The sequence below is a fragment of the Sparus aurata genome, chromosome 4 (assembly GCF_900880675.1).
Source record: "Sparus aurata chromosome 4, fSpaAur1.1, whole genome shotgun sequence".
Lineage (NCBI taxonomy): Eukaryota > Metazoa > Chordata > Actinopteri > Spariformes > Sparidae > Sparus > Sparus aurata.
Genome location: NC_044190.1, coordinates 18,474,519 through 18,496,951, shown reverse-complemented (window position 1 = coordinate 18,496,951; position 22,433 = coordinate 18,474,519). Strand labels below are relative to the sequence as shown.

At 41.8% G+C, this 22,433-nt stretch overlaps 1 protein-coding gene across 2 annotated transcripts in view; it reads right to left on the bottom strand.

Moving 5' to 3' along the window:
• pla2r1 (phospholipase A2 receptor 1) overlaps positions 1-22,433 on the bottom strand; it is a 33,640-nt gene that overhangs the window by 9,592 nt on the left and 1,615 nt on the right. For both annotated transcript variants that reach the window (XM_030415297.1, XM_030415296.1), the window contains exons 2-23: positions 21,258-21,638; positions 20,975-21,148; positions 19,877-20,041; positions 19,513-19,626; positions 14,294-14,443; positions 13,795-13,989; positions 13,536-13,699; positions 12,491-12,601; positions 11,001-11,113; positions 10,732-10,901; positions 10,431-10,639; positions 9,215-9,360; positions 7,911-7,995; positions 7,688-7,823; positions 7,566-7,601; positions 7,045-7,205; positions 5,557-5,621; positions 4,306-4,409; positions 4,087-4,223; positions 1,714-1,831; positions 1,465-1,604; positions 695-836 (exon numbers count right to left, since the gene is read on the bottom strand). In XM_030415297.1, the coding sequence (XP_030271157.1) occupies positions 695-836; positions 1,465-1,604; positions 1,714-1,831; positions 4,087-4,223; positions 4,306-4,409; positions 5,557-5,621; positions 7,045-7,205; positions 7,566-7,601; positions 7,688-7,823; positions 7,911-7,995; positions 9,215-9,360; positions 10,431-10,639; positions 10,732-10,901; positions 11,001-11,113; positions 12,491-12,601; positions 13,536-13,699; positions 13,795-13,989; positions 14,294-14,443; positions 19,513-19,626; positions 19,877-20,041; positions 20,975-21,148; positions 21,258-21,638 (3,216 nt within the window). The remainder of the gene's footprint in view (positions 1-694; positions 837-1,464; positions 1,605-1,713; positions 1,832-4,086; positions 4,224-4,305; positions 4,410-5,556; positions 5,622-7,044; positions 7,206-7,565; positions 7,602-7,687; positions 7,824-7,910; positions 7,996-9,214; positions 9,361-10,430; positions 10,640-10,731; positions 10,902-11,000; positions 11,114-12,490; positions 12,602-13,535; positions 13,700-13,794; positions 13,990-14,293; positions 14,444-19,512; positions 19,627-19,876; positions 20,042-20,974; positions 21,149-21,257; positions 21,639-22,433) is intronic.

Below are 22,433 nucleotides of genomic sequence, written 5' to 3'. Positions count from 1 at the left end.
AAGCTGACATCATACGTCTGAGATTTAAAAGGTGCATTGTTATTTTTTTCATACTTTTTTTTTTTCAACTTTGAAAACTAAGCAAGTGCGTTGATTTAGCAGATTCAATTAGAAGCTTTAAAGGGCAGATATAGGGAATGTAAAAGTCGAATAGGCCTGATCTACAGGAAACACTGGGTCGATAAAATCTGGAGTCACAATGTTGTATCACCTTGAAGTTTTTTTTTTTCGCCTGTTACAAAACTGTCTATTCAGTGATGCCAACAGTGACAGATCCCTTACAAATCATTGGAGGTCATCAAAGACTTTGTTTTCAGGGGTTACTTAGTCTTTAATGTGCCTTCAAATGTTTTAGTTGTTGTTTAATGTGTTTAATTATACTGTATACCTGTACAGTTTTTGTCAGTTGTTTTCATTTTTCTTTATTTGTGTGCCCACCACACTACAGTATGTGACTGTAAGGGAATGAAACACCTGCCAGAACTCGAGTTTCCACTTCATGGCAAAGGCTCTTTTGACGTGCAGAGAGAATAGGTTATAAGACAAGTGTACGAGAGACCATTCAGCATGAGAGAGTTAGAGCGGCCTGACAGAAAAAGTGAAAGGCAGACATGCTGAAAAGCACTCAGTGTGGCAATGAAAGGATGACAGTGAAGAAATGAAACCAAAGATCAAGAAAGTGAGGGAATCTTACCTTGAGGTTTTTGACAAACAAAGCCATACCCACTCTTGCTGCACTTCTCATCGTACCACTTCCCTGTCAGGTGGAAGTTGTGGTTGTTGGACAGAACAGTACACAGCGGCTCACCAGCATATCCACTGAGCCACTCGTCCTCCTGGGGGTTCATAAAGACTGATGTTACACTTCACCTAATGTTTGCACAGGTGAAGTGGTGGTGACGACTTACAAGTCGTTTTTTACCTTGTTTAATTACCTGCGACTGGTCAACAATTTAATGTGAATTATGTTTTGTTTTTTTACTAGTTCAACTTTTAGTGTTATTGTTAGGCATCCAGGGTATCACTAAGAGCACTTAGAGCGAAGTCATAGCAGAGAGTTTTGGTAAAAAAAAAATGATGAATGGTAAAGTTTTCAGGTGTGTTAGTAGTGACAGAAATGATTTCTGAAATGTTAATGAAATGCTTGTATTGATGGGGACTGCTTTTGTTTTTATAACGCTTTTTAAAAAAATAAATATCCTTGTTCGTGTTATGCTATTGAAAAGAGATCGGAAGCTGTGGTGAGTATACTTATCAGAAATAAGAACATTTGGAGTATACATATATCACTTGCCCATACACACACTCTCAAAGTAATTTTCTACTTTTGGGTGCGATTAGACAACTCAACTGTGGACCTGTGAGGGACACATACTCACACGTACACAAATATAAAAAAAAGATAGACAACAGATTGTTACTTTTCTAACAGCAGTGTAGGCAAACAGAAGAATTCACACTTACAGTGGGATAGTTCTTTGGTTCAATTGGAGACCAGTTGGTGTAGCTGAGTTGTTTCCCATTGGCCCATTTCATGGTATCCGCATCGCGCAGACCAATCCACACACCTACAGAGCTTCCCTGGAGCAACATGGTGATGTATGCTGCAGAAGGTCGGCATGTCAACAAGAAAGTAAAAAACAAAAAGAGCTTGTCTGATGATGTTTGAATATAAAATGTATATTAGTATTGTATAGTGCACTTTTCCTCTACCTTGTTCAATCTCATCTTCTATAGCGACCAGTGTGCCTTTAAAGGACGAGCAGATGGACTGGGCATCTTTCCAACTCTTTCCCTCCTTTGGACTGCCAGGAAGGTGGAGCAGGAGACACTGCCAACACACACACACAAGTGCCACACAAAACACGAACATCACACTGTGAAATACTCATTATTATTCCCCCATCACCACCAGGATTCTTGTTTGGCGAGTACAGGATTTAAATCCCAACCATGTCTAACATCGTCTAACATCTGCCGTAATTACAAGTGACATCTGAAACTAGAAAACAGCTCAAGTTTGGCAGCTGATTTTATGCACACTCTTATATCCCAAGAAATTGAGATGCATACAGGGTGCCAGAGTTTTGTTTATTGTTGATTCATGCCACTGTAATATATATGTGTATCTTCTAAGCTGCTATTTTTTTCAACAAACTTGAGCTGCAAAGTCCACAGTTTGGTTCTCCCGGAAATATAGTTTCATGTTGTTGTAATCTCTCTCACTGCCCTTGTTGTGCCCCCCAAAAAGAAAATGATTTGACAATTACTCTTTGTTCCATATTTTATGTTCATGGAGAGAAAGGGCAGACATTGCTACAAGGCTTTCTACTGTGTTTAATATGCATACTCTCGCTACAGTGCATCTATTCCGCGATAGTTGGCAGGGTGCTAAAAATAGCCATTTTCCATCTTTATGTTAATAATGAAAATTGTAGGTGTCTTACATGTGATTGAGACATGAGGGAGTTGGATAAGCACAAGTTAGCAATGACATCGGACTACGCTCTCAGTACACAGTTCATGGGCCAACGAATGAGCCACTTCAGGAGCAACAGATTTGTTCTGCTGCTAACAAAGTAACATTAGCACCAAGCACACACCCACTGCCACATCAGGTAGCCTTCCTGAATGAGGACTACTCTGAACAGCTATTGTGCTTGTGTTAATGTGATTATGGCATTTAACAACTGTTATTTATGTATTCATTAGACTAAAAAAGTGAAGGAAGCTTGTTGAATGTCACGAACTAGCTGCTCACACACACACACACACCTCCCAGCTGACTAATGAGAGCTGCGGAGCAGTCAGTGTCGGTGTAGTCAGGCAGTCCGTGTTCATGTAGTTTTGAAGAGTGGCTTTGATGGAGGCCTGAAAAGGAGGATGTGGGATTTTATTGTGGGACTGGATACTTAAATAATTTTGCCTAATCTTGCTGATTTATCCAATCTTACCAACCCCAGCTTTGACATAGTATTCAGAAATGTTGTTTTGTTGGACCTTTCTCCTTCAGTTGAGATGATTTTACATGTTCCTGGTAGAAACTAACTTTTTTCAAAATATGTCTTTAATCACCCAATATGGTATTAATGTTTGCAACTATCAACATTACTTGAACATTGCAGTGATTTATTTTGAAGAAAACTGCATTTTTATGATCTAGTACTAATCTAAATGACAGGGCGAGGATCACGCTGGTTTTGTTCTTTATTGAGGTTGACTCAGCTTGAACATCATCAGCAGGGGGTTATTCTGAAGTTATCAACAGAACTCAGTCAAGAACAGTGAATGTAAACACAAACATCCTGCTTGAACCCCAGAGGCAGCTGGGGATGCAGAGAAGGTATCGTTTTACAGATTACAGATGCAAGATTTTTGGGGGGAGAACAAGTTGAAATGAAAGACCCTGTAGCAGTTTGCAAGTGAGTAATCATTTAAAGCACAACCTTTTTACTTTAACACATCTAGTTAGCATTTATAAAGACTATAGATGCATTGAACTCTTTTTTACACATATAATGTATCTTTAATTGCATGTCAACAATTATTACTTCTCCTGTAAAGACATATATTGCACAGAATTACAACTGTGCTTTACTAGTTTATCATCATTTATTGTCTGTTTTCTGTAGAAACCAGCCTCCATTTATAGGTAGAAGGTGGTTAAGGAAGGGTTGTAGATTAATACACTAATACATGCTTATGTCTGCTTACACCCACCCATTAACCCTTTATTATATGTTATAAAACATTTATTAAATGTTAACACACTGTGTCTCAATGCTGAATCGTGGAATTTATTTAGTATGACCTTTGCATCAATAAAGCATTGTCATATTTCTCCAAGACCATTGAGATGTGTCAGCTGACAGATCGCAAAAGATGATCATTATTTAATCTCTTTTCGCGGCAACTGCGGTGACTCACAGCTAAAGCTAGTGCAGAAGTGCCTCAGGTGTGACTTCCTCTGCATACACCTTTTGTTATCTAGACGAAGACGGAACCGTCTAACTTCTCTTTTGAAATAAAGCGATTATACATAAATAATATATAAGAGTGTGTGTTTGTGCAAGCGTATGTCTCAACCTTGTGTCCAAAGTACAGCCATTTTTCTGGACATCCTCCGATGTAGTGCGGCTCCCTGGGAGTCTCCACCACAGACACAGTCTTTCTCTTGCAAATGTAATTGTGGAGATCGCTGCACTTACTCGTCGACCACTTCCCTGCAACAAATCAGGAGAATCTCGAAAAGTTCCGGCATGCGCGAATATACATGCATCAGTTTGTGTTTCTGAATGTGTGTACCTGTTGAAGAGGACATGGTGACGCACCGACCGTTTTTCCTTAGGTCATCTCCGGCACGCTGCTCTGCCCAGTTCTGAAACTCTACCTCTGTCCTGTCACTCCACCTGCGAACAAAAATAATGTTCGGTGAATATTAGGATCAGGCTGCATTGATATGAAAAATTCCAGTTCAGTCAGGGGCCAATTAATAACAGGAAGAAGAAGAAGGTGCAACATGATGATTTAATCAAAAGAGCACCAGTCAAACATTAAAACGTGATGTCAACAGAGATTTGATGTTTTCACCACAACAGTCTTCCATTCTCCTGTGGAACAGAACATTTCAGTGGATGTTTTTAGTTACAGTACATGGTTCATGTGCATCATCTTAAGTCCGCTGTCATTGCTTTCTTTCTTTCCTCTTTAAGAGCTTTCCACCAAATCTATCTGTATAAGAAGTTGCAATAATGGTAAATTTATTGGCATAATTCTCCAAACCAAAGTGTCCCTCTGTATGGATGTTTATTTGTATTATGATTTGAGTTTTTGGTTTACTTGTTTCGTGTTTAAGTGGTGAAAATGGATCCTCTTGCGTCATGCTTTACTTTCCATGATATTTCTCCATGGACTTTCTGTTCTTCCTGGTGTTGTTCGTCTGTGTTTGTTGTGTGTCCTCAGTGTTCCACGTTGTTGTTCCTCTTTCTGGTCTCCCCTTCTCTTTCTGATTCAATCTCTTTTTGCATTCATGTTTATTTCTCTGATTCTCTTTTATTGCCTTCATTTTGTTTTTCTAGATACCAGCTTTGTAAATGCGGCTTGCTTTTTGTTTCCAACATGCCTGCCTCACTGTCTCGGCATTTGGCTCCCCTCATTTTGGAGACTTGTGCCTGTGTCCTTCTGCCTTTTGTTTGACTTGTAACTTGTAATCTGTGGATCTGAGACACCCGCTGTTGGCTTCTCTTAGACTGGGCTAAGATTAGCAAAACTTATCTTTACATAAAAGCTGTTTGTACTCAGACATCTGCGCCCTGTCTACCACACTGGCCTCTATTGTGTTTTGTTTGGGGAGGAAAGCAGAAGAACATCTCAGTCAGCTGAGGCTTTATTGTTATATTTTGGGCATTTTTTCATCTGGCAACACCTGCAAGCTCTTTTCTTTTGAAGCTAGGATCTTTTTCTTAATATACCAATTCAGTTCATGTTTGTTGAAAAAAAAACTGTGACTATGACTGTTTTAAGAGATCAGCAGCAGCAGCACCAATAAACACACACCTGGCCTCTTCTCCAGGCTGCCCAATGGACAGGCCGATCCACCAGTCGGTCGGGCCCAGGGAGAGCTGAGGAGACAGAGTGAAAGGAGCAAAGATTTAGAAAAAGAACTTCACTTTTACCCTCCTCCTTTGCAATCCAGCCCTCACTTGGCTGGAAGATCGCCTTTTCAGAGCCCCTCTTACATGAGCTGCCATTCAGGCGCTCTCCTTGGCCCGTACTTCGGCTCTTTCTTCGCCGTGTTTTGTTCCCTTTATCCCCTCACAATCCCCGACACCACAAGAGACTCCTTTGGTGTCGTCAAAAAGGCTGCCGCCAAAAAAACAGCCTTTTTCTTGCTTCCTGTGTGTGGGAGCACTCAAGCATGAAAGTGTCACATATGAGGTACATTTTAACTTGTCGGTGTGTGTCTGTAAACACTTGAGATTCTATGAGGAACGAGTGTGTCATTTGTGTTCACACTTGTTCATGCACGTGTTTGCTTTTCAGTGTGTGTGTGTGTGTGTGTGTGTGTGTGTGTGTGTGAACTGGAAGAATGGGATAAGTGGACCACTGAATGGAGAAGAGCCTCTGTGATTAGGTACATCACTTTGGCTGTGTGTTCTGGTGTGAAATTGTGCCACTGCCCACTGAAAACAACAAAAGAAGTGTTCATGTCCAAAGATTCTGGCATCATTTTGGTCACAGCAATTTTCATGCATTTTCTCTTAAAATCATGGCATGAGAAGTAAAAAGGGGGTAAAGAAATTATTCACAAAAAAACTATTAAAGTAGCAAGAAATGTTAGATTTCCTATTAAGTAAGCTGTTTTATTTTGTTAAATACAATTATTAATATGATTAAAATACACTTTTCAAAGAGCATGTTTAAGTATGGAACACATACTAAAAAGAGATATTGCTCTTTAAATTAGGTTTGTAAAATTATTTGCATCCTCTGTTTTAATTTGAACTACATTATTTCAACATCAGAATAATATACACATTTGTGTTGCATGTTATGCATTGTGTACAAATTTGAATACATCTATGCAAAACAAAAACATCACTGCTGTGCGTTTTTTGTGTTTTTTATTAATATCTTTTGGTTTTAAAAGGGAATGACCACAAAAAATTTACTGTTAATATTCTGGATAAAATGAATGCTATTACAGTAGTACTATATCCTATATTCTACAAAGGATTATAAAAAAGATGAACACCAGGACACAATTGATTCTATTTTATTAAAAGATACACCTGAGTGAATTATATGAAGCGAGATGTCAAATCCTTAGTTTGCTTCTTGTTGTTTGTTATGTAATTATTAATAAAATAGTTTCAACTGTATCGTGGTGTTCGCTTGAATGTTGACTGGGTTTTTTTTTGGTTCACTGTTACTGTACCCTAAAGCAGCTGTGAATGGGGGATCTTTAGTTTTACTCTATATATGGTAGGAAATATGTGTTAGAATATGTACATAATATGTAAATAAGCAGTGGCAGTGACAGACCCGACGCAAGCGCTCCTTGATGAAGTGCAGCTCCTCTCTGGAGTGAATGGACAGCAGGTAGCCTCCCATCATCTGACAGGCCAAAGAGACAGCGTCCCAGTCAAAGGGCTGCTTGGCCAGTAGGTACTCAGCGCCACGGTAAAAGACCCAGGGCTCGCTCTCTGTGGGCGAACCAGGAGGACTATTATAATACAATATACATTTTTAAATGACGATCTAAATATACCCACGGCATTACTTTTCTGACTTCCTGTTTTATTTTATAGTTATATCCTCTTGTGTTTTGTTGTCACTTTCTACTTCCTGCTCATAACACTGTATTCCATTTCCACTTACATTTCCATTTCCATTTAGGGCATTTAGCAGACGCTTTTGTCCAAAGCGACTTACAATAAGTAAAATTTGTTCCCAGTGTTATGTTTCCATCCTGTGTTCCTGTGATCCTCCCCAGTCTCATTTCCCCCCCACACTTGTCTAACATCAGCCTCATCAACATCAGAGTAAATGAAACTTCTACTTACGCTCAGTGTACCAGTAGGGTTTTTCCAGTTTATCACCTGCAACATGAATCAGTTCAGTTCAGTACAGCAAGTGATGCAGTACAGATGTATGTGCTGTACGTTTGTGGTGTGACGGTGTTTACCTCGGGCCATCTTGCAGATCCACTCGTGTTTGGTGTCACAGGGCTGCGGCATGAGAGTGTTGGTCAGGTCAGTGTACACGCCACAATCCCTCCTGTCGTCCTCCTCATTCTTGTCCTCTATGAAGGACGTCACCACCTGAGACAAAAACCATAATTAATACACTCTCTGTTTATTACGTTGTGCTACAAAAAGGCATGTGAATACTTTCTGAACATCACTCACAGGGGAACCATCAGACCATTCCCAGGCTCCGAGATGTGCGGGGTCTCTCTTATTTAAACCGACCCAGAACCAGCGACCCTCTGTTCTAAAAAAGAGAAACAGCACAAAAAACTGCAACACAATCCAGCTGAGCAGGTCTTATAACTTGTCACATTTGAATTTACCAATTCCCAGTGGAAGACATTATTTTAGTTGTATCTGAGTAAAATCAACTGTTAAGAAAATAAGAGTATAAATTATATTTTTCACCACATCATTGTGATCTGGATAACATCATCAAACTCACTAGAAATGGACAGTGTCAGTAAAATTACTTATTACTTTATAGGTAAGTGTATATTGTAAACTGTGTGTGAATTTATTTAGGATCAGAGAACCAGGAGAGAATGTCTGTTTCCAGTGAATTAATCACCCAACAAATCAAAGTATTTCATCACAATTATGCAGGACCATCTGGAGTGCTGCAGAGTTCAGTACTCGGATCTTGAGGCCTTTTATTTTCCTTGTACATGCTTACATTTTTTCAACTTCTTGTATATGCATTATAACTTAATGTTTCTGTTTACCTGTTTGTTCAGCTTTCTTCTCATTGCTTTAGAGGTATATTTCTTTCAACCAAAAACCAGAGTCATGTGCCTCGTATGTGTACACATACTTTGCCGATAACGCTGATTCAGATTCTCACATGTCTCCCTGTGAAGCCAAATGACCTTTCTGATCTGTCCTGTCTAGTTAGATGTCAAGCAGAGGTGAAAGACTGGATGACTTTCTTCTATTAAAACCTGAAAACAAAAAGGTGACTCTTGTCACTGACCTAGATACCATGTCTTGGTACCTTTGCTAACAACATCAAACCTTTTGAATATCATTTGAGCGAACTTGTCCAGTCCTGTTTTCATCGCCTGACAAAAATATTTATGGCTGATCCTATCTCTAGATTTCAGACTAGAGGGGGGTCATACTTTTTTAGGCATTTACCTGATTAATCATTCACTCATTGCGGTGTATCCATTATTGTTCACAATGTAATTTCAGAAACTTGATATTTTAAAATGTTATATTTGGTTACATGACTTATCGGGCGTTGTTGTTTTCACTGGAGATGTTGTTTCTCCCTGTGAGTAACCATCTCTACACAAATTATAAAACAATCCCAAACCACATTCTATCTTCAGAAGCCAATACTTAAATGGTGTACTCGCTTCTCTGTGCACATAAAACCTCAAAACAAAACTCCCCTACTGATGCATTTGTCAGTTCACATAACATTCCTGCACTGACGAGGCCCAGAGGGCTGTACCAACCCTTCAAACATGGTACTGAGGAGCTGCTTAACAAACACCTGCTCCTCATAGTGGTGGAAACTGGCCAGCTGAGCCCCAAGGGCCTGGCAGAAGAAGTCAGCCTCAACCCAGGAACGCTTCATCAGGACTTTCTCATCGTGGAACACCTAGAAGAGCAAAACTCGGGGTCAGCTGAGAGTCGGAGGTTAAATTGACAACAAACACTGTCAGAGGGGCATCATATATCTGTTTTTTCTGTATATTTTAGAAATAGTTTGTTCATTTTTCAAAAGAATCAAACCATTTCGGTATACCTAAGCCAAGACTGTGCATTATTCACTCAAAAAAACTGCCTAAAACAGTGATGTTTTTCAAATACATACACATTTTTCACTATTTCCATTACTTACGTGTCACATTTGATGCAATGTTTTTCAATCACGTTGAGTCATTGTGTATACATTAAATAAGTAGATGTGTAACATACTTTGAGAGAAATAATACATTTGAAATGCATTACTTGTGTGTTTAATACTTGAATAAAGACGCTATGTTTATGGAGGCATCCCCTCTGTGCTTATAATAATTGAATAAACACATCTTGTGATCCATTTTCTAAGTCTTATCTAGATGGTTTTTTCAAGTTTATGACTTGAGAACTGCTGGAAAAAAAAGTTTTGACGAAATAATTTTTGCTTAATAATTTTTACTGAAAATTCTTCTTTTTTTTCTGTTTCATACATACTATTTTAAGTAAAACAAAATGAAGGAACTTTTTTTCACCAGTTCTTTAGGTCAATTAATAAACTTGCTCCTTACATTCATATTAACATCTGCATTAATGCAATTTAATCAGACAAAGTAATTTAATTGATCCACATTAAATCGAAATGATAGAAAATGTTTGCATTGAATGTGACACACCATGTTTAACTTTAAAATTTAAATACTTGAAGTTATTGTTTTAGGTATTCTTTTGTGTGTGTTATAAACCAGTTACTGAAGTTTAACTAATATTAAATTGAAAAATAATTAATTAAAATGTGAATAAGTTTGTCTGACTATCTGTGATAGACTGTCATTACTGTGTCTCTGTCTCATGTGTGACTTCTGAAACTTTCCACTTGTACAAACAGGTACATTTAGATTAAAAAGGAGAGGTAAGGAGTGACGATGAAGTTGAAAAGACAAATCAGAACCAGGAGTCTCTACGGAGAAAGGGTGAGGATGAACCAACCTTAAAACAGCAGAGCAGCCCCGAGTGTGATTCCCACCCTGGAGGACAGGGGGCGTAGGCATCAATGTGGTGCTCTGGCAGCTGGACATCGTGGTAACTGCTAATGCTCTGCTTGCATAATGACAAGGCCTTGTGGGACTTGCAGTCTTTCACCTCCCAGTGACCCAAAGCAGGACCACCGGACATGGCAACACAGCCACCGGCACTGACTAAGGAAAGGAGTAGAGAGGTAGATGATTAAGGAGTTGAAACACAATCACAGCATTCATAACTAGCAAACAAAGAAATTACAACTGTCTACCCGGCTGGTGTTTGTTCCAGTTTGTGAAGGTAAGAGGCAGAGAGGAGCCACTGTGAGGGCGCCATCTGTACTCTCCCATGTCGTCCATGTCCGTGAGGTCGATCCAGTAGGACGTGCTACTGTTGGCCCCACTCTCACTCAGCAAACTGTTGATGAATGCCTGCTCAAACCTGAGAGGAGAGGAGAGGAACTCAAATGCTGTAGGAACTAAAAAAAAAAAAAAAATGAAGAGAATGTCAACACAATAAGTGTTTTGCTCAATAAAACACCTGTTTTCCACAGTGAGGAGAGGAGCCTGGCAGTAATATCCCAATAGTGCATCTTCATAATTCTGTTCATGGCTGGTCACCATGTAGCAGGAGTGGCCATTTCGCTTCCAGCCCTGCAACATCAACAACAAACCATCAATCAAGCTCCATATAGGTTGTATTGGATGTCCCCCCCCCCCCCACCGTCCCTAAACTTGGGGTCCAGAGGTCTAAACTAACATTTACATGAGAACAAAAAGCATCTTTAGAATCAGACATCCTGGATTCATTTATCAAAAAAATTAGATCAATGATTTACTTTACAATACTTGATGGTACAACTCAGAAAATAAAAGTGGCAATTATAGTTTTGCTTACTAAAACCCCCTGTAGGGATCATCAGAGACCGTTTATTTGTGCCTGCAGGGCAAGCTTTAACCTTGTGTTCCACCGTAGAAAGTAGCCTGATGACTCAGGGGTCTGATATTCTTGCAACATGAAGGCCAGACAATATGTCAGCAGTGGAGTGAATCAGCTCATTGTGCTTCTGAAGGGGAAACTTGCTCAGAAGTTGAGGCAGTCATGTGGGTCTGCCTGTGCACGTCCTGATTTGTATGGATCTATTGTTAAAGTGCACAGCCCGTAATTGGCTTGACAGAGTTAAAAATAAATCACTTCCATATGCCAAATACATACAAAAAAGTAAGGGCAAAGCATTAAATGGTTATTTTAACTCAACAGGTCAGATTTTCATGAAAATCATTTTTTAATGTGATAGGCCATTTTTCACTGTGCTTCAAGTGGCTACAAGGAACGTTTATTTCGTTGTTGATTCTGGCAACCCCTGTGGACACAGGCAGTATGAGCATCATCACCTCCTGCCGCAAAGATCTTGATCCCGCCAAAAAACAGCCAATCTTCGCACTGATGGTTTTGTCTGCTTACGAAGGTCATACAGAGGCTTCAGTTAAAAACTCTTCTATTATATTTAAATAATGCCTTTTGTTTTTTCCGACACAACTGTCAGATGTTACCTTTGCTTTTTTGGCTTGACCGCAGTAAAGCAGGGCTGGCGCTATAATCACAAAAGTCTGTCCCTGACCAAGTGATTAAGTTGCCCCATTGGTCGGTCAAGTGTTTGAGTTTCCCCATTGGCTGTTGCTCTTTCAAAATGAATAGGTCAAGCAGTGCCGAATTATGTCATCGAGAGGCTTTTGAGGCATGGACAGCCCTCAATTATGTCCTGAAGAGCACATTGACTACAGACGCTTCAGCTAAATGCTAGGTTTCCACCTAGTCTTGTTTAAACCAGATTTTTGCCACATTATGGGCTGTCTGCTAGTGCAAAGCTACATTTCAAAACTGTCCTACTGCATGACAACGTTTCCCTGTCTTGCTCCAAGAGACTTGGGCCATTCAGTACATGTTGACCTGGACGTGTGTGTCTGTGTGTGTGTGTGTGTGTGTGTGTGTGTGTGTGTGTGTGTGTAATTGTGCATCCATGTTCCTACCTCAGGACAACCCTCATCCCATGTTCCACTGTGACGAACAGGATTCTGGCTCTCTCGTCTACAAACTGCAGGCAGTTGTTCGTCACATGATGCTAAAAGCCAGTTAGCTTCCTGTGGAAGAGGTTCACATTTTAGTCTCAGAAGGAAAGTACTTAATGAAGGAGACCTATTTTTCTTACTCTTTTTACTTTCCTTTAGTGTTTTATATTGAATTTAGTGCACATAAAACATCTTGAAAGGTAAAAAAGGTCAAAGTGCGCATCAACAGAAGCTCCTCTCTCCCATAGTAACACACACTGTTAGTTACTTTATAGGTTAATCGATAGAGAAGTAATCAGCAACTATTAAATGATTGAATAATTGCCACTTAAATGGTAATTAAATGATTCCAGCTGCTCAAATAAGAGATCTGGTGCTTTTCTTTTAAATCACAGTGAACTGAATATTTGGGGTTTTAAACTGTTGGTCTGATGAGACATTTGAAGAAAACCTGACAGGCTTATAGACTACTGTCTACAGAAAAATTACACCATTTTTAGATTGGTTCCCCAATAGCTCACTTACACCATGCCATTTTGCCTGCAAACAGGAAGGAAATTTCCCATGAACAGACGGCTAACTGGCAATCCTGTCAGTCTGGCACCATTTCGGTCTGCTTTCATGTCTCCATTACAGAGTAAATGACTACATAAACTCAATAAACTAAAACAAAATAAACGGTCCTCTATTTTTGCTATTGCTAAATTACTCTGAGGAAAACAGGAAGTGATGCATTTGGACTGGAATTTCTATAGTTCTTTTCCAATCTATTGACCGCTTAAAGGGCTTTACAACACTTGTCACATCCACGCATTCACACATAATTTCACACACTGATGGCAACAGTTGCCATGCAAGGTGCCGACCTGCCCATCAGGAGTAATTCGGAGTTTAGTATCTTGATCAAGTATACTTTGGCACGAATCAGTTGCCCAACACTCACTTGTTATAGTTGAGCTTCGAGAGAGTTCTTACATAAAGCAAGCACCAACACAGGGCTCCCCACCTTTCTGTCAGCTTTGGCACAGAGTGTTGCATCCGTCAGGTTGTTCGGGGGTTGATACTGGTGCCAGAGAGTGAGAGTCACTGGTGACGCGTCAGACCACTCTACAGTCGGCGACGATGCCTGTTTCCAAAGACCAATCCACACCTCCATGCTATCCCCAGAAACTGCAAACACCATTGCATTCACAGAAACAAATCAGTATTTAGAGTATCTACAACAAAGAGAACTTTGTGTTTCTGGTTTGCACGATGCTCCTTACAGTTAGCCAGGAGGTTGAGCAGCATTTCCACCTCAGACAGGGAGTGGACACTGATGAGGTTTGCCCCGTGAGAGCCACAGGCCCGGGATGAATCCTCCCAGCTTCCTGCTTCTGTTTCTGACAGCAGCCTGTAGCAGAAACCATTATGAGGCCACCAGCCTTCAGCACACTCTGTATGGATATACTGCCAGCTCGCTGCAAAGAAGGAGGAAAAATCAGAACACGACAGACCAGAGTCGGTTTTACAACACAGATTCACAGCAGACATTGTTTTGGTCCAGCCGCCAACAGCGCAACAGACAGGGAGGTCAAAGTTCACTCCCCAGGTGCAGTGCAGCTGTGGAGGCCAAGAGCTCCAAAAAAGGCTTCAAAAAAAGCTTCTCATAAATTTTGCACTGACTCATTATTTGAACCAGCCACAGGCCATGACTCCTCTATAGATGCAGGGAGGGAGCCTGCATGTCAGGTGTTCTTGCAACGTGTATGCACATGCTCTCACCCAGTGGCTCGGCTCTCCGGGTGTCATTAGGCGTCTTCTTACAGATGTAAGGCAGAGCGGACTCACAGGACAGACTCTGCCAGTGACCCTCGTAGGCCGAGTTGTACACTCCACACTGTCTGTCATCCTGCAGCGGCCGGGCTGGCAGAGCTGATGGGAGCACAGTGAAGAAGAAGTTCAGTCGTTAACTGTTGTGTTTTGTGGACATTCTCTATTCATTCTCCCCAAACATCAACTACTGACTAATGATGATTTTCGCAAATCAACAGTCAGTAAACCATGTCAGAGTTGGGAAGCATTTCTCTGTTTGTATCCACCAGAGCCGAAGAGAGATGTAACCGACCCGACCCAAACTCATGGGATTCTGTGTTTAGGTCCAAATCCAACTTGAACCTCAGTGTGTGCTGAATTCATGTTTTTTCTGCCTGGCAAGTTACAAATAGCCTCTGTGTTACGTTTAAAGTTATGTCAGGTAAATAGTAATCCGCAGGACCTAAAAGTGGACTATGTAGTTTTGGAGCTCAGAATTTTTATATTTACAACCTTAATGAGGTAATAAAAAGAACTCAGAAATGTGTATTTTTTTCCATAACTGAATAAACAAGCTGTTGTCAGGGGAAACAAGGTCCCCAGATACACTTTTTGAACACAAATAGGTGGCAGGATCCGCCAAATATAAACAAAGTAAAACGGTATAAAAATTGTGTTGGCCTTTAAGATCAGGTCAAAACAAAGGGATTTAGTTTCATTCAATCAGTCAATGAAGATCTTTCTCTTCTGATTAAAGTTTCTTTCCCAAAACTACACAGTGCACCTTTAACAGGATACGTAGCCCCAACACAGACAGTATTAGTTAGTGTCACTTATCATTTATTTTGACACTGTATTTATTTATGCACTACATTTTCAATAAAATAGGTGGAAGCACCATTGAAATTGATGTGACCAAACCTGACTCTACAATAATTTACTTCTAATAATAATAATAATAATAATAATAATTCATTTATTTTATATAGCGCTTTTCAATGACCCAAAGTCGCTTACAGAGGTAAAGACACAGAAGATAATAAACACAAAACACAACAGAGAACAGAAGCAATGGTGGAGTGTGAGATAGATGGCTTTGTTACAGACAAACAGACAAAACAGGTACAACAGCCGTCTAAAAGGTGGGAGGGATGGATTGAAGAGGGGTGGAGGGCTGAATGGGTGAGGAGGGTAGAAGGAGAGTGTAGAGGGGCAGGTCAAGGGGAGAGGGCAGGAATGAAGGTGGTTATGGGTAGGGGAGGTCGTAAGCTTGGGAAAAGAGGTAGGTTTTTAGACGGGATTTGAAGGTGGAAAGTGAGGGAGAGTCGCGGACTGGTTGGGGGAGAGAGTTCCAGAGTCGGGGTGCTGTTCTGGAGAAGGCTCTGTCCCCGAAGGTTTTGAGTCTGGATGGTGGTGCGGTTAGAGTGAGAGTGGAGGAGGATCGGAGGGCTCGGGAGGGGCAATGGGGGATAAGGAGGTCAGACAGGTAGGGTGGGGTCAGGTGATGGAGAGCCTTAAAGGTCAGGAGGAGTATTTTGAAATTGATGCGTTGTGTGATGGGGAGCCAGTGGAGAGTGGAAAGAACGGGGGTGATGTGTTCACGGAACCGGGTGTGAGTGAGGAGGCGAGCAGCAGAGTTTTAGACCATTTGGAGTCTATGGAGGGAATGAGAGGTGATGCCAGTGAGGAGGGAGTTGCAATAGTCAAGACATGAGGAGATGAAGGCGTGGATAAGGGATTCAGCAGCAGGGGGGAGAGGCAGTGTCTGATTTTGGCGATGCGGCGGAGGTGGAAATAGGAGGTCTTGACAATGGAGTTGACATGGGGATCAAAGGAGAGGTTGGGGTCCAGGATAACGCCAAGATTGCGTGTCAGGGGGAGGGCGAGATGGCCGAGCTGTCAATGGTGAGTGAGTTGGGTCCAGTTTTGTTGAGAGTGGATTTGGTGCCAATGAGGAGGAGCTCTGTTTTGTCACTGTTGAGTTTGAGAAAGTTCTGGGACAACCATGTTTTTATTGTGGAGATGCAGGTTTCGATGTGGTTGAGGGGAGAATTTTGGGTGGGTTTGGTGCTGATGTAGATCTGGGTGTCATCGGCGTAACAGTGGAAGTCGAGGTTGAGTTTGCGGATGATGTGACCAAGGGGGAATAGGTAGCAGATGAAAAGAAGGGGGCCGAGGACTGAGCCCTGAGGGACCCCCTGCATAACAGGTGAGAGGGTGGATGTGTGGCCAGAGAGGGAGACGAACTGTTGCCTGTCAGTGAGGTAGGAGATGAGCCAGTCGAGTGCAGTGCCCTCAACACCCTGTTGGCGCAGCCTTTTAAGGATGATGGAATGGTTGACAGTGTCAAAGGCTGCGCTGAGGTCTAGTAATAGCAGGATGTTGAGGGCACCGGAGTCTGCAGAGGTGAGGAGATCATTGATGACTTTGACAAGGGCAGTTTCAGTGCTGTGAAGTGGGCGGAAACCAGACTGGAGGGGTTCATAGAGGTTGTTTGACTGGAGGTGGGTGTGGAGTTGGACGGCGACAATGCGTTCCCGAGTTTTGGAGAGGAACGGCACGTTGGAGATGGGACGGTAGTTGGAGAGGTTGGCTGGATCGAAGGTAGGCTTTTTGAGGAATGGGGTGATGGAGGCAAGTTTGTAGACAGAGGGAACATGACCAAGGGATAGAGACTGATTGAAGAGGGTGGTGAGGTGGGGGGTGAGGACAGGGAGACAGGCCTTGGTTAGAGTCAATGCTGTGTAAACCTACCTCTCAATATAATAATTATTCATTTAGAAAATAAATAGTAACAGTAATACATATAGAGTCATGTAAACAGCAGCATGAAAACTGGTAAGATGTTTTCATGACTGTCCGAAGTTTTCTGTTCAGAATTGCGAGTGCACACTGAAGAAATCATACACTAATGTGACTGAGATGACGTGTCTTATCATGTTAAATAAGGTGTATTAAATCACCACCTGAGAATGACAGTGATGCACTGCTGAGTCATCATTAAAATGCAATGGGCAGCAATTTTAATGGATTTAAAGGTAATGGTTAATCAGTGGCGAAGATTTATGTCAATCAACACTTGACGCCATTTATTTATGTCATGCACACATTTTACATTCTGTCAAAGAGCAACACATGAAAGGAAATTGCCTCTATTCATGTTAAGTCTCATGAAACAGATTGCGCCCTCTCACTAGGGATGTATATCGTTAGGATTTTATCGATACCAATACTCCTTATCGGTACCGATACATATTGATACTCTTATCGATACTACAACATGTCATTTTGTGTAAAAAAAATAAAGACTTGACAAGATGTCAAAAGATTCAACCTTTTATTACCACAAGGTAATAATAAAGCTTCAACAGAACAGAAGCTATGCAATTACAAATACTCTGGAACAAGATAACCAGGAGCACAACGCAGCAATTCAGCTGAATTTAGCACCAAGCAGACAGGAAGTCAAGTACCGAAATATCAATGTAACAGCCGGTTACTTTTCAAAATAAAACAGTCCGTGTTGACACCAGCACACAAATCTCAAAAAAGAGACAAACACAAGCTCTTCTACTAATCCTTCAGTCGGGGACACTTCCTGTTGTTGTTTTTATGACACATACCTATAACTGCGGTCGCGAGTGATTATGTGATTAAACACCTCGGCCTCGCGAAGCTGTCTACCGTACTGTGCCGTGGCTGACTCAAAACACAACCGGTGGGTGTTACCAGACGGAAGAAGGCGGAGCAAAACCGGATTGGAGCCGTAATGCAGCGGACAGTATCTAGGGTAGGGCTGCACGAAAAATCGTTAAAAAAATCGCGATCTCGATTCACACAAACACGTGATCTCATTTCAACACATAGCGATTCTGAAGCATTTTGTCCTTTTTTGAAGCGCCCCCAAACGCAGCACTTGATTCAGTGGAGGAAGCCCGCCTGCAGTTGAGTGTTTGGAAGGAGTAAGAGTGAGAAGCCGTTTTTAGACGGGGCAGCAAGCCGCCAATCTGCCCGTCCTTTTGGCGGCTAAGTCCGCGCTTTTAGACAGAGGGCGGCAAATTGAGGGTCTGTTTTGGTCCGCCGATTTGCCGCCTCGGAGGGTACACTTATTTCCGCCTCGCCCGCTAGATGGGCAACTGGACAGCCGCTGAGATCCGGGGGATGCTAGCGTCTCCTCGATCTCTAGTTTGTTGTTGTAGCGCAAGCTAGGAACGGTCGCCACTTTCAAATTAAAAGCCCCCCGCTAAGAACCCAGTTCTAAACTCCAATGGGGTGCAATGTAAAGCTCTTATTTTGAAGACAAATTCGTTGTCAACTGTTCACAGCCCAACTTCGGGCTTCACGTCACGTCACATGTTTACGCCAACCCCAGAGGCAGCTTTTGGAAAAGGAGGAATATTACGCCTCCGTTTTAGAAAGCCGACCACAGCAGCTATCACATATCACCTAGCCAAGGATACGGCCCCAATAAACACTGTACAACATGAGGGATTAAAGGATGCCCTCTCATCCTGGAGACAAATTTTTTTTATTTTTACTTTTGTAAAAATAATTTCTCATCCAATGATAGAACTTCAACAAAACTAAAAAAACATTGCTTTGGCAGAGGCATATGCCTCTGCCATACTACAATGTTTTTTTTTGTTTTGTTCAAGTTCATCAGTGCAATAAACATTTAGTGAAAAAAATCGTGCCAGAGAATCGGGATCTCAATTCTAAGCAAAAAAATTTTTTCCAGAATCGTGCAGCCCTAATCCAGGGGAAATTTGGGGTAAGCAACATCACCAAACACTTGGAGCATAGTATGAAGCTAAAGGAGTACGTCGTGTTTGATTGCTATAACAAAGCGAGTAAAGTTAGCAGCCTGGCTAACGCTAAAGACTGCAGGGCCGTGACAGCAGCACCCAGTTTCGTTTCTGCGACGTCAAGTCACGGAGTTTGTTGTTAAGTTTATAGTCATTACAGTAGGGTAGACGTTCGAAAACAATCCATGTCAAAAACCGATTTAAAAAATCATCAAAAATAAAGTTTTTTTTTTTTTTTAAAGTACCGATAACAGTACCGTTTGTCCAGAATCTTAACGGTACCCTGGTACCGACCCAATTAGGAGAGAATAAAAGTACCGGTCCTCGGTATACATCCCTACCTCTCACTTGGCCCTGGAGTGTACCAAACAAAATAATCAGTACCTGTGGTGAAGTTGACCAGTGCCAGGGGTGCTCCATCAGACCACTGCCAGCCCCGCCCATCCTTCAGGTGGTTCAGCCCGATCCACACCATCGCTCCGACACTTGCAAGTCGATCTACCACAAAATACGAACACAGAAATGTTTGGAGTTGGCAAAACGTCCTATTAGTTATTCATTTAGTAAATAATTAGTCAGTCACACTGTGATTATAAAATAATCAGAACAGCAGGTGGTAATTCAAATAAACAGGGAGCGACAGAACAAAAACCGCAAAGGAGAGAAGTCTAAGTATAAATGCAAAATCTTTATAGTCCGCAATGAGCAACTTTCTGATCTTTGTATGTGTTTCCTACCGGATGCCTACCTCTGATGTACCTGTGCTCTGTCAGGCTGGTGATGCTGAGCAGACTTCCACCTTGAGCCAGGCAGCTTGACTGCGCCTGGCTCCAGGTGAGGATGGTGTACAGGTTGAACTGGTAACATGCCCGTAGCTCCTGGTTTGACTCCCAGAAACGCTTGCAACTAAAATCTATGAATAAAACAGACAAAAAAAAAAGAAAGGAGACAAGTTTGCATTACAATGGATTTGAATTCTCAAGTAAGGGATAATGTATAGAAAGGTGGTCACTATCGGGAAAATAAGTCCCGACAGGACGAACTGTTCACGTAGGGGTCTGATTCGACCTGAAAGGACTTATTTTCCTGATAGTGACCGCCGTTCTATACATTATCCTGCTTATTACACGGTTACTTGCCAACACGAAAGAAAACTTGACACAGTATGTCTTTTTACAATTTATTTGTCACCGTTCATAGTGTTTTTCAGCAGAGAAATATAGTTTGCCAAACAGACACCGTTTCGCTTCTCCCTCTTCGCTGCTTTCCTCTCTTTTTCTTTTCTTGACCGGTGATGACAACTCAGCCTTTTGCCAAGAGTTGAAATCACCATATTTTCCAAGAATATTAAAGTTAATGTGAAACTCATCCATACTAGTGGCATAGGAGTAAGTTTTTTCCGATATGAAGTAGACTACAGATCAGCTGACGTCGCTTAGCGACCGAAGACGCTGGGGTGAAAAGTGACCAGGCTACTTGTGGAGCAAAGATTTTAGACCGCGGAGTGCTACATGATATGTGAATCAGAGGCAAAAAGGCCACTTTCCTTGACAACGGTCAAATATGCTCAGCAGCAGTCAGTTATACGAAAATAATTGACCGCCGAACGTTGGGAAGGCCCATTTAAGTGAATGGAGCATTCTACAGCATTAAGAAGAGCCGTGTAATAATTGTTTTTATTCGTCACATGCAAAACTGGGAAGATATTTAGTTATGCCACAATGCCTTGCACTGTTCATGGTGGCATTACAATGTTTTAACATGAGGTGTCCACATACTTTAGGACAGGATGTGTATTTACTCAACTTCCTTTTTTACTCTGGTGTGTGTGTGTGTCCATTTTTACCGAGCACCGGACAGAAGCCCCATCTTTCAGCTTCATCGTAGCGAGCGCTGGTTGCACACCATGGAAGATGGTCTTCACGCCCCTCTGTTGTGCACTCGGAGTACCATTTACTGTTGTATCGAAAGGGCAAAGCGCAGGGCATGCCGTGTGCATTCCCCAATAATGTGTGGATGTCTGCGAATAACACATTTCCAAAATGATCATTAAGGGAGTAACTTGGACAACTGTTCTGTGTGTCAAATCTCACCAAAGAAGTGTCATGCAGGCTATTACAGGCATTTACCTTCATATGGATATGCGCAGGGCCCCTCTCTGGGGGCGTTGTACCTTATCCACTCATGATGAGAGTTCTTCTTTACCACGACCAACCGTCCAGCCACAGCCACCTTCCACGGGGCCGGCCCGTACAGCATGTTTCCTCTGCAGCGCCACCACAGCACGGGGAGGGCCATGTCGCACTCGAACATGCTGAGAGGCTGCGTCGTGTCCGACATGTTGAGGCCCAGGCAAGTGCTGGTGCCCAGATTGAAGAGGCGATGACGGGAGACCCATTTCCACAGCATGCGGCGTGTGGGCCGCTCGCAGTCCTCCAGCACCAGGTTAGAGCGATCCACTGTGATGCAGCGTTTCAGAGGCTTGCTCTCTAAGATAAACAAACCTTTTTCTGGAAAGACATGGATGAGATAACAAAGAAGAAGATGAGATGAGTGATAAGTGCAGGAAAGGGGAGGAATGAAGAGAAAAGGGGTGAGGGAGGAATTGATGTGAATGCGTAACATAGCGAGGGGAGGACGACAGCCTGAGGCAACCTTTTGTGTAACAAAGCTCTTATGTAACTGGATACTCAAACACAACAGAGGATTTATGCTGAATGTATACAACTGGCGGAGATAAAAACAGCTGGAGGAATTATGTCTTCCTTCATGTCACACTGGAGAGGAAAAACGATGTGTGTTACTAGATCTAAACTGACTGTTCACATCGGCTTTGTTGAAAATTACAGAGTTGGAAAAGATTGTTTTTTCGAAAAGAGTCGGTGTTGTACATTCAGCCTGAGATGAACTTGAGGGACGACGACACCAACACTCTTCTTTTATGTTCAGATACCCTTCTTCTGTATTCAAAGTGGCATTCTTACCATCGCATTCATACACACACACAACATTAAAGTTTGTATGGGGGGGGGGGGGTTGATAAGTATGAATGCAGCAGTGAGTTATTTTTTTATCCTGGATTCATCTTTTGATTATTTGTTTGATTAATCAAGTTACTGTTTTAGTATATAAGATATCACAAAACAGTTTTTCCCTCACAAGGTGACATTCTTGTGCTTGTTTTGTCCGACCAGCAGTCCAAAACCTGGCGGCATTCAATTTAAAATCACTGAAAAAAAAAGAAAAATCAGCTGAAACCAGAGGTCATAAACATTTTTGTTTTAATTTAACTGAACAACTGTATT